This window comes from Apteryx rowi, unplaced genomic scaffold (assembly GCF_003343035.1).
Source record: "Apteryx rowi isolate R43461 unplaced genomic scaffold, aptRow1 scaffold_57, whole genome shotgun sequence".
In the NCBI taxonomy this organism is placed as follows: Eukaryota; Metazoa; Chordata; class Aves; order Apterygiformes; family Apterygidae; genus Apteryx; species Apteryx rowi.
Window position 1 is genome coordinate 962,615 of NW_020450838.1, and position 11,422 is coordinate 974,036.

Below are 11,422 nucleotides of genomic sequence, written 5' to 3' on the forward strand. Positions count from 1 at the left end.
GCTGGGCACGTAAAACAAGGGCAAGAGCAGAGTGAGCCCTTGCTCCAGTGATGAGCTTTATTCCTGTATGGGGATCCCGGTGGTCTGTTTCTTCCCTGAGACTGCCAGTGTGGGAGTCAGACAGCCCTCAGCTAAGGAGGAGGTTGTTTTGTCACGTAGATACGTTTCCCCCACAAAGCAGACTGAGACTATTTATTTCATTTCATTTGTAAAAGAGTTAACTTACTACCTGATCTCCAGGATGCAGGCGTTATCGTCTCTGCCTAAATGGGCTTATTTCGCATGACTTGCACAGGTTTACTAGAGTCAGCCAGAGGTACTCCTCCAAGTGAAATTTGTCCCTTTTTTTTCACTGCTTATACAATGCAAGAGACTGTAAGGAGGAGCTCAGTGTCATTAGACCCAATCAGTTGCTGCTGCAAACACTGCTTGCAGAGGAATGCTCAAAGTCTGACTTTTTGAGGCATGGGGCACATTCATCTCTCCTGGATTAGTGACAGTTTTAATGCAAAGACTGCCAAGTGAAATGTAGGCAGTCAGACCTGAGGACCACAACGGACCCTTCTGATCTTAACATTTCTAAATCTGCACTCAGTGCTTTGTTAGAACAGACAATAAATGTTGACCATCGTCTGGAGGATGAAATATCTTTCTTCTTTATGTAGAAGTGGAAACTGTGAAAGACTTTCTAAACAAATGGTGCTTAACATGCCAGAAAGATGCCTGGTTAAGTAGCTGGAAAAATGTTTTCAGTAAACAACTTGCTGCTTGTCTAATAGTAACTTCATAGTATAAGCTCAGTATTAATTTTCTGGAGAGGTAGCTCCTCTTTATCACTAAGCTTCAGCATTCCAAAATGAAATTGTTTCCATGATCTGTCAAAAGAGATGCTGGGCCATTATTACTTTAAATGGCTATTAAGGAAAGAACATGCAAGACCTAGGCCAGTGAGATCTGTGATAAAGATGAAGAACTTCGGCGTATAACCTACATGAGTTGCTGCTGTTTTGTTTTCTGACTATAGACAAGGATCTAGTTCTCCTTAAAAATTTTTCCATAACAAAGCCATGGGTTCACAGTAGAAAACTGTGGGAGAAGGAGACAATTATTTTAGCTTTATAAATTTGCAATAGCACACTCAGAAAAATATGCTTGTTGAAACCTCTGAATGGGTATTGTTACATTGCTGTTTGGAAATGACAAAGTGAGTGGAGGCTTAACTGGTCCTAATTTAATAATATACCAAATATAGAGAATAGGTCGACCTAGGACAGCATTTAAGATTTTATCAAACAATCCTGCCACCCAGTTCTTCAGAAAAAATACAAATCAAAACAACCAAACTTCTTTTTCTTCCCTAATCTCCTTCCATTTTACCCTCATCCTTCAAAAGCTGTGTGTGACATGCAATATCCCTTTGCCCAGAAAGCTTGATGTCTTTTTTATCAGCACTGCCTCTGAAATGTCACTGTGGAGCAATGAGCAGTGGTGCTTCCACACGAAGCAATGTCTCTGTATCTGTAGCAGTCTTTCTAACATGGAAAGTGAGCGGTCAACCTAGCAGCAAAGAGCCTTAATCTCTGGAAATAGGCCAAACTATTATCTAATGTAGCACAAGAGCTGTACAATACTATTTGTGGTAATACTATGCAGAGGTCACATTTGCCATACTTCAATCAAGTGTTGAAGAGAAGTGGGATTGTTCTTGCTCTGGCTACCTCAGTATTTCCTCTAGAAGCTTGACTGGAAGGAGAGAGAAGACATGCATCTCTTATATTGACAATGAACTAAAGAAATACTTTACAAACTCGTAGTTTGTATAAAATACGAGTCCTTGTAAGCTGCTGAATTGGTTAGGAGATTAGTTTACTTACAACATAGTCAAAAAAGATACAACTTAAAAATGAATATCTAGGACCCCAAAATTAGAATGGCAATCTGGATGAGATTTTTTCACCTTTTAAAATGTTATGGAGAAAGATGATGTTGTTATAAATATTCCTTTGCATAAATATTTGAGCAGGGATAGATTTAAGGCCCTGCTGGAGTGGTTTGCAGATTCCAGGACAGAGATTTTGCTGCAACAACTTACCTGGCCTGCCGGCTGGCGTTCATAAGAATCTGCAGAGCAGATTCTCTCTTGTTGTCCAGTGGCTGCCAGCTCTCAGTGCTGCCAGGAAGAAAACTTGCCTCTTCCAGTAAGTGTAAAAGACAGAGACCAGTTATGGTAAAGTAAGGTGTTGTTTTACGTGAGCACTGCTTTGTATGTTAATCTTTCAGCTTTCTGTAACTCATGCCTATAGTAAGTTCATAACTGGGTTTATGCCATTTTATACATTTATAAAGGCACTCTTCACTCTTGTATTTGAGTGTGTCCCATATAGTTCAAAGAAGAGAGCAAACACATCCTGTTCTGATTTCCCTCTTCCTCCCTGAGGCTAAAGAAATCAACCTTTTATCTTCATTTCATGTATCATCACTAGCAAATTTCTGAAATACACCTGTAAGATTCTAGGCTCTGCTGTACTGTATAGGCGCCTTCCAGAAATGGTAAAAGATTTGTTATCTGCCTTGTCTGAGGCATCAAAGAGTGTGTATTTCTACTTTACTTATGGAAGTAAAATCCTCAGGAACAAATTCTGAATGAGATTTTGAATCTCACTAAAAATGTTTTTTTCTACCACTCTGTTGTGTGATATTCAGTAGCATTGCAATATTTTTCACTATAGTACTTTCTGAACCCTAATAAGTTACACTTACTTTTCCATATTTAAAGAAATGTACTGCTATTTAAATGTAACTGGCTTTTAAGAGAGTGGTTAACATGACTGGAGTACAGGGAAAGCAAATCAAGTCTGTAAAATCTCATTCTGGATAGTTTACTGTGTAAATTGGATGCCAGAAAGAAGAGCTGTAACTTGTAGTTCCAAAATATAAGCCAGCCTTTCGCCTGAATGTTTTTACTGACAGGGTGATAGATACAGATATCAAAAATATCTGGATGCACGTAGGTACAGTATAATAAAGGATAAAGCTAAACTTGAGAAAGACACTCTGCAGAATGGCATCTTGATGTTCTGTGGTTGCCATTCACTGGCAGTTTTTCAATTGTATTGAGTAAAGAGCCTTGGGAGCTCAACTTACGTTATAAAAGAGTATTATTTGCATTTCATGCGTCATCATGACTGACTGAGAACATGAAGACTGCATTACACTTTTGGATGCATCTGCATAACTCTACAGCCTGTGGTGATGTAGCACTGTTTTATCTGGTCCTATGATTGGGGTTTTGCTGTTGTTTTTGTTTACAAAATAGGCCTGTGAATTTCATGGTTTCATGATACATCCTTCTTCCCAGCCTACCTCTGCAGAGGTAAATGGAATAAAATGTACAGAAAGCTGGTTTTGACACTAAGGATAGCAAAGTCACTCTGAATGCACCAAAAAAAGTTCTTCTGCTGAATTTGGTATGAAAATTGTGCTACTATTTCTGCAGAACCAGACAATCATTTAACAAACTAGTAGCAAGTACAAATTCTCCATTGTCGCCTAATTCTAGTTCCCTGCTTAAAAAAATCTCAGGAAAAGAGCAAGAAAGAACAAAACTTTTCCAGTCATGTTTGCAGTCAAAATTCTAGTTTCCTTCCCATATGACTATCTGTACATTGTTTTGAGTCTTTTTTTGTTTGCTGAAATATCAGGGAGCTTCCACTCATAAAGTTTTGCAAGGCATAGGAGATGTCTTAATTTCTTCCGCTCATCATTTGCACAATGACACTGTTTTGCGTCTGTCCGTCTGCTTTATCCCCAGGGTCAGTGGACTTTCTCCTTTCATGGGAGACAATGACAACGAAACCCTAGCCAATGTTACCTCAGCAACGTGGGACTTTGATGATGAGGCTTTTGATGAAATCTCTGATGATGCCAAGGATTTTATCAGCAATCTACTAAAGAAAGATATGAAGTAAAGCTGTTGGACTTGCTACAGTTTTTACATTTGTGTTTACCTGAGCTTGCCGTTCTCGTTTCCCCACTACGAATCTCTGCATYGAGGCAGGCACTTCCGGCAGTACTTTATAAGAAGCTCTCTGTGCACATCTGTCTCTGTGTGCAGCTAGCATTTATGTTACAGTACAGGGTCTGAATGGAGCACTTTCATTTAAATGCCTGCTCACTCTTCTTTTCCTTTTCCTCAGGCAAAATGCAACCTGAGGCCTGGGTGGCTGTTCTTATCTTTACTGTAGTGTGACCACACATAAGAACTACTGATTCCTGCATGCGCTGTGTTGATCCAAATGGGTTGCAATTTTGCCAGATTTATTTCCACATGTTGTTTTTAAATGTGGTATCCCTGAGTAGGTAGCTTTCCTATAAATCTAGTGGTTTGGCAAGAAAAAAAAAAATCAGAGTTGGAAGCCCTGTTTACAACGGACTCTGGACAAGCCAAAGAAAAAAAATATTCTTTTTCCAAGGAGTTTACAATCAAAAAGACAGAAGACAGAGGGTTATTTATACATGTGCCATGAACAAAGTGAGGTATTGGCGTGGTTTGATTAGAGATGTATTTGGATACTTCTGTTTTGTTAAATGTTGTTTAGTGTTGTGGGGAAGAGGGGTATTTAGCAGTAGAAAAGGGAAAACTTCTATGAGTAAAGGAAAGGAGATCTGAGACAGGATTCTAGTCATAACGAGGAAGCTGAATCATAGCCATTGTGGCTCTGTTGTATATATTTCATGACTAAAACATATGGCTTTTCATGCTTTATTTTATAATGTTTTATTAACACTTAAAAATGCACAGCTTACCCTCAAAAAAACTTCAAAAATTGTGAAAGTGAGTTTGTGGAGTACGCATGGCTAAGACAGCAGTGCCATGTGATCTATGTTGCTAAATATAGGAAAGAGAAATCAGCTCTCAAAAAAGAGAAATGGAAATAATGTTAAAGCAGATAGGTTCTATCATCGTTACTGGCAAAACTGACTAGCCTTTTTATATAAAAACAGGAGTCGCTTAGATTGTACTCAATGTCTTCAGCATCCTTGGCTGCAAAAAGACACCAAAAACATGGAAGCCAAAAAACTTTCCAAAGAGAGGATGAAGAAATATATGGCCAGAAGAAAATGGCAGGTAATGAAGAGGACATAGAATTGGGCCAGCTATCCTAATAAATCTCTTTATTTCTAACGTTTGTGATTCCAAGAAACATATCATGCCAGGTGGTTTCTACTGCTAGTGAAAACTCAAACRTGGCTAGTATATGAATGTAGTAAAGCAGGTTTGGTTTGTGTAGGCGAGCAGTAGGAGGGTGTATGGCTGTATAAATATAACATGATTCCATTTCAGGCTACTAAACGGTGTTTGAGTTCAAGTACAGATTTTCCTGTTCTTTTAGGGGCTTTTCCCTGTATGACTGTCTTTCCTCCCTGCCCTCTGCATGCTGCTGAGGCCAGGGGATTTTGATATCCTTATCAAACTTGAACAGCTAGGTAAATGCCTATCAGTGTGACCTCTCTAAAGATACCTTCATTTTGTGGTAGTTTTGTTCTTCTAAGCTAGTAGTTCTTGTCCTCTTGGAGCATCAAGCTTCTCATGGATTCAGTCAGACTAGTTTAATAATTTTCTTTGAAACATTTAGTCTCCATATCTTCTTTTTTCTTAAAGCTAGAATTGAGGTAACAGCTCCATCTGTGTCATCCTGATAGCTAGGGTAGCAGATATATAATATCCTGGATCCAGCCTTTTCATAAGCCTACAAAATACTGATTTAGGTAAATTTACCTTATAATTTGCCTTACGTTCTATTTTACATGTTTCTTTAGTGCCCATGCAAGCTGTACAAAGATACAAGTGTCCATACGAAAGGGAAAGTAGTTTGAACGTATTTTAGTATCCTGGTGGTTGATTCTCGAGCCTGTCAGAGGCTTGCTTTTATCATACAGATGGTAGTTTCTCATTCATTTCGTATTAACTGGTTATTCACTCTTGATGAAACTCAGTCCAGCCCATAGAGCTGTTCAGAGATCCGTTTACCACTAGAGTTAAGTTCCACTTAAATGGTACATAGTTTTTTTGCTGGCTCTCCTCATGCAGTGCATTTTATCCTCAGCTAACAGAGACATTCATTTAGGTATGAGTTCATCAGGGGAAGCTCATATCTGCAACTAAATTTGGTAATTCGAACCAGTCTGGTCTGTCTCTGCTAGAACAACACAGCTATATATGAAGTAGTTTGTCCACGAATTTCAGTGAGGTTTGCTGAGATCCTAAGTAATGGTAGTACCTTTGTTACGGAAAATCACATGCCTTTTGGATTGGACTGACCAGAAGCCCTTGTGTTACGTTTCAGAAAACAGGCCATGCTGTTCGAGCAATAGGAAGATTGTCGTCCATGGCAATGATTTCCGGTATGAGCGGGAGGAAGGCCTCCGGGAGCTCGCCTACCAGCCCTATAAACACAGACAAAGTAGAGAATGAAGGTAAGGAACTTTGCTGCACCACGTTTTTACCTACCTTCTGAATCCTACTAAACCTTTTAGCAAAATGCGAGAAACCAGTCGAGTTTATTCCTGCTCTCTCTCTCCTGTTATCTTTTTCTTTTTTAAAGATCAAAAAGTCATTGTTGTTGTATTGCTCTGCTAACTCAGAATGTCCCATTGTAAGTACTGGCAGTAAAATGTCCGCTTTCAATCCAAGGAATTAAGGCAGATTTGTCAACTGCACTTTATATCAATCGTGGGAATGCATGTTTATACAAAGATTGCAGTAATGTATTACCTTCTCATGCAAATGCTCAAGCAATAAAGTAGTAATACTTGCTATCTCCAAGACATGTGCTATGTGATAACCATGCCCCTCAGAGAGGGGCATTAAAAAAAAAAAAGGCGTCTACAGTTATTCCCCTAAATCCAGATTTGGAATGTGGATTTGTGGTGTATAACAATCAGGCGCAGATGTTTGACACCTCTGAAATTCAGGCTAGTCATTTTGACATAGCCACATAGACTATGGGCCTGATCCAAGTTGAACTGGGTTGCCCCTCTGACTAGGAAAAGTCCAGGTTTGATTATAAACAAGTTCAAGGAAAAAATAAAGAATATTTGCAGCACGGTGGCCTGAAYGTTGATTTAATTCTATTTATTGTCTGAATCTTTGTCCAACTGTGAAAGACTGGCACAAAACTAAGCAGCTAACATCCTCGCTGTTCTATTAAAAAGCAAAAGATGCTTTCATTACCTATTTGGTTATTAAAAATTAAAACTCATCTTTTGAGAGCATCCTTTGTAAAACAATTAACCACCTTTTTGCTCTCTGCCAGATGCTTTCCTTGAAGAAGTGGCTGAGGAAAAGCCCCATGTAAAGCCATACTTTACTAAAACAATCCTTGACATAGAGGTTGTGGAAGGAAGTGCTGCTAGATTTGACTGCAAAATTGAAGGTACATTAAATAAGCCTATCTCCACTATTCTTTCTTTCCTTCCCTGCCAGCTTTCTGCATTGTGCTGTTGTTTAGCTGAGGTTTTTCTGTATTATTGTTGTGCAGGTGCCATTCTGCTTTACCAATATCTGCATGTCACAGCATGAATATGTTGCAATAAAATAAGCTATTTGGAGCGGCACCGGCTTGTTCTGTGCTTGCCATAGAGCAGAAACCTCCTAAAGTAAATGTGTGAGTCACTAATTCAGAATACTGAGAAGGAACAGTAAGATGATTTTTGAAGATGGAAACAATAAAAACAAGATGCAATGTAATACCATAAGTTGCAGAAATATACCCTTAGAGACTGCTAACCAGAAACCATGAATAAGCAGGGAGTCACTTGTCTGAAACGGCAGACGAGTTTTAGGTGACCTCCAGCCACGCATACACTGTGTTAAAGGCAAAGTCCCTAGCAGCGTATTTGCAGAAGTAATGATAATATTCATTGTGCTGATTACAAAATTCACATCTAGAAAATACTGTGCATTGTTTTGTTTTTTTTTTAACTTATAAGCTTTTTAACTTATAAGCTCAAAAAAGTAAACACAAACTGGAATATGTAGATAGAAAGAATAACTTTATGAGAAGACACTAAAGGAGCATGGCTTTGTCAGCCTAATAAACTAAAGGCCAAGACTGCTAGCATTTCTACCACAATGACACTGAGGTTTCTGTATCATGGCTGTTGATGAAAACTAGAAATTAGGAAGAGAAGAGCCGTTAAACAAAATGGATAGAGTTGGTACCAGAATGTATGGATTAAAAGTTAAATAATTTCTAATCTTAAGAAAGATGAAACAGCCTCACAGATCTTTTGCTTGTTTCYTTCTGTGCTCCTAATCTCTTTCACTGCCTGTTTCCTACCTCACAGCGGAGATGTGAGGATGGATTGTTGTTGCTGATGGATGCTCAGCGTGAGGGGTATGTGTATAAATCCTGCATGGAATAAAAAAGATAGATGTACCACGGCCGATTTTCCAAACTTTCCAGTGTATCACTATAATGTTCACTGTATATTAGAGATTCCTGCACTTTATTGTTGTTCAGTAGGAAGTCATCCTCCTGCCGTAGTCCAGAATTTGCCGTGTTCAGTTTGCTCTATCAGCCAAGAGCACTACATAAGAGATTGTTCTCCAGCATGCATTGTATGGCCCTGCTCTGGATGCCTCCAGTATAGCAAAACCATCTGCTTCACAAAATGCTCAGAAACTCCTATTGAGATGCATAATTGAAATGCTTTTCTTAGATCCCCTCACTTATCCTAATAAAGACATAGAGGACRTGGGAGTGCCACAGTCACCATACAGGACAGGCTGGTGTAAGCGAGCAGATTAGGAAGAGGAAGACCCTGAACATCCACAACAAAGCAGGCTAAGGAAGACAGTAAATTGTAGTTGTAGCACAAAGCGCCTTATCCCTGAAATTCTAAATTTCCATGTTGGGAACCGTAGGTTCCACAAAAGCTGCATTGTAAGGTAAGCCTCAAATATACTATTAAGAGTCCCTTCCTGGCTRATGTCTGAGATGTATGAAAGGCTGTCTGCAATCATTGAAAAAGTGGTGAAACATGRTATCTAGTGAGTACCTCAGTGTCAACTTTTGATTTTTGCTATTCATAATGAGATCAATTCAGGTAACTGTACAGTAAAAAAGGCTTACATCATTTGCATTTATTTTAAATAGAGTTCAGTGAAATACTTGTATGTCAGCATTTTGGCATGTGCACACCTGGATGTAGAACTGGAGCGTAAAATAAGTGCAGATAAGTTAATATTCATTTATTGCAACTGCTGTTCTTTCTCCACTATTGCAGGCTATCCTGACCCTGAGGTAATCTGGTACAAAGATGATCAGCCTGTTAAGGAGTCCCGGCACTTCCAAATAGATTATGATGAGGATGGGAACTGTTCTTTGACTATTTCTGAAGTATGTGGGGACGATGATGCCAAATACACCTGCAAAGCTGTTAATAGCCTTGGGGAAGCAACATGCACCGCAGAACTCCTTGTGGAAACAATGGGAAAAGAAGGAGAAGAGGAGGAGGAAGAAGAGGAAGAATGAAACAAGGCTCAAAGAAAAATTTTTTGAAAAAAAAATATTTAAAGACTCTCTCTCTAAGGCTCAGAAAACCAAGTTATCAAAAGCACCTTGTGTGATACGTAGGTCTTTGCGGGGGTGTTTTTTCAGCATGATCAGTTGAGACCTGTTTGTTTTATGTATGGGCATTAATTGAAATCAGCAGGCACTTTAAGTTGCTAGCATGATTGGATTTCATTTAAGCAAGTCATCAATTAAGTTGCCCAGTCTATTTTTTAAATTAAAATATATGCAAAGTAAGTCTACAATTATACTCTGAACTTACTAAAGAAAAACAGACTATTTATTGAGCTCATTGGTCTATACCATCATTTTCATCAGCCAGCACTACAGCTAAGTTGGTTCCCCAAGATCGACTTTACAAGGAATTGTTTGTCAGACACATGCAGTGAATCTCTCCAGTCTTAAGAAACAGGCTACTCTCATAGCAATATCTTCTATAAGGGAAGGTCTGATGCAGCGAGCACTGCAATTTGTATGTTTGTATGGTTCATTTTTCATTTGTTTTAAATAGAACTTCACTGTCCTAACTTTAAACACATTTACTCCCCTTTCTCAGTGTGCTGTTAGTGTAGTTCTAATACTGCTAATCTTAGATATCCATGCGTTTTTCTCTGAGATATTGCTGATCATACCTTGTCAACTTTCCCTTATAGAATCTGTCACTTTAATGCAGTCGCAGCTCCCTACTTAAGAAACAGACCGAAAATACAAAGACTGAGAAAATTTTCTGTTGTTCTGATCAGTTTAATAATGATTTGTGAGTCATATATATGCTGCTGTGAAAACACAGGTTATTGCACAATCAGTGACTTCTATGTGCATGTCTGTGAAGGAAATCCCAGGTTAGTTAAAATTTTACTTGCATTTATTTGGCCATTGCAAAGCAGATTTCAACTGATGATAAGCTGGAAACTCCCACAGACTTTTGGAGTAGCCAAAAAAGATAGTAGTCTGGATTAGAAACTCCTTTATACTAAGCAGTTTCCAAAGAATCATAACCTATATAGGACTTATTTTTACCTTATGAGCTTGACTGTCTTATTTTTGTCTTGAACCTGCATCAGTAAGGCTGTTGCCTTTTTTAGAAATGCAGAAAAAAAAAGAAAAAATCCAAAACCCCAATTTTTTCTCAGAAATGGTTAATGCACTCAGGCTTAGTAACTTTGCTTTCCTTTCACAGTGTTGGCACTTTTTAATTTTTTTGTTGTTCAGAGGTAATATCAGAGGCTGTAAGGTGATATGCATAATCCAAAACCAGTGTGTGTCCTATATCTATGTATCATTCCAAAAGTGATTCTTTTTCTTTTCCACTTTTTGTGTGTAAAGTGCAACCATTTGCATTTCAAAGGTTACCTCTATAAAAAAAAGAAATTATTTTAAATCCTCACAATTAAGTAGTCAATGTACTTTAATACAGGTGTGTACAATATCAACCTTAGGTTGTTTGATATTACCTAGTTGTGTATGTGTTTTATATGATTTGCTCTTCTACATTCAAAACTCAACTAATGTGGATCACACGATGGTTTTTATAACTGCTTTACTTTTTGTTGCTAGGTTCAGATTGCCAGCATGTCTTTTCTTTTTCAATGGATAAAGAACTCTTGTTATACTAAACACAGTATTGCCACAATTCCTTATACAGAAAGGTTTTAAATCTGATTTAGAGCATACAGAGCTTTTCTCACGTTTTTTAAATGTGTTAGACAACAATGGGGTGTATTTTGTACCTTAATAAAAATATGCTAATGTTTTCCCAGTTTGTTAAACCATCAGAATTGCAAAGATGAGAACGCTACGGCTGTAGTTGCTCACAGTTCCTAAATAAATAATACCACAAAGCA

The 11,422-nt window shown here is 38.3% G+C and overlaps 1 protein-coding gene across 7 annotated transcripts in view; it reads left to right on the top strand.

The window, feature by feature from the left end:
• MYLK (myosin light chain kinase) overlaps positions 1–11,422 on the top strand; it is a 227,901-nt gene extending 216,479 nt beyond the window's left edge. For all 7 annotated transcript variants that reach the window (XM_026082130.1, XM_026082135.1, XM_026082133.1 and 4 more), the window contains 5 exons: positions 3,812–3,964; positions 5,005–5,128; positions 6,348–6,477; positions 7,317–7,436; positions 9,292–11,422. In XM_026082130.1, the coding sequence (XP_025937915.1) occupies positions 3,812–3,964; positions 5,005–5,128; positions 6,348–6,477; positions 7,317–7,436; positions 9,292–9,539 (775 nt within the window). In that variant the 3' untranslated portion in view covers positions 9,540–11,422. The remainder of the gene's footprint in view (positions 1–3,811; positions 3,965–5,004; positions 5,129–6,347; positions 6,478–7,316; positions 7,437–9,291) is intronic.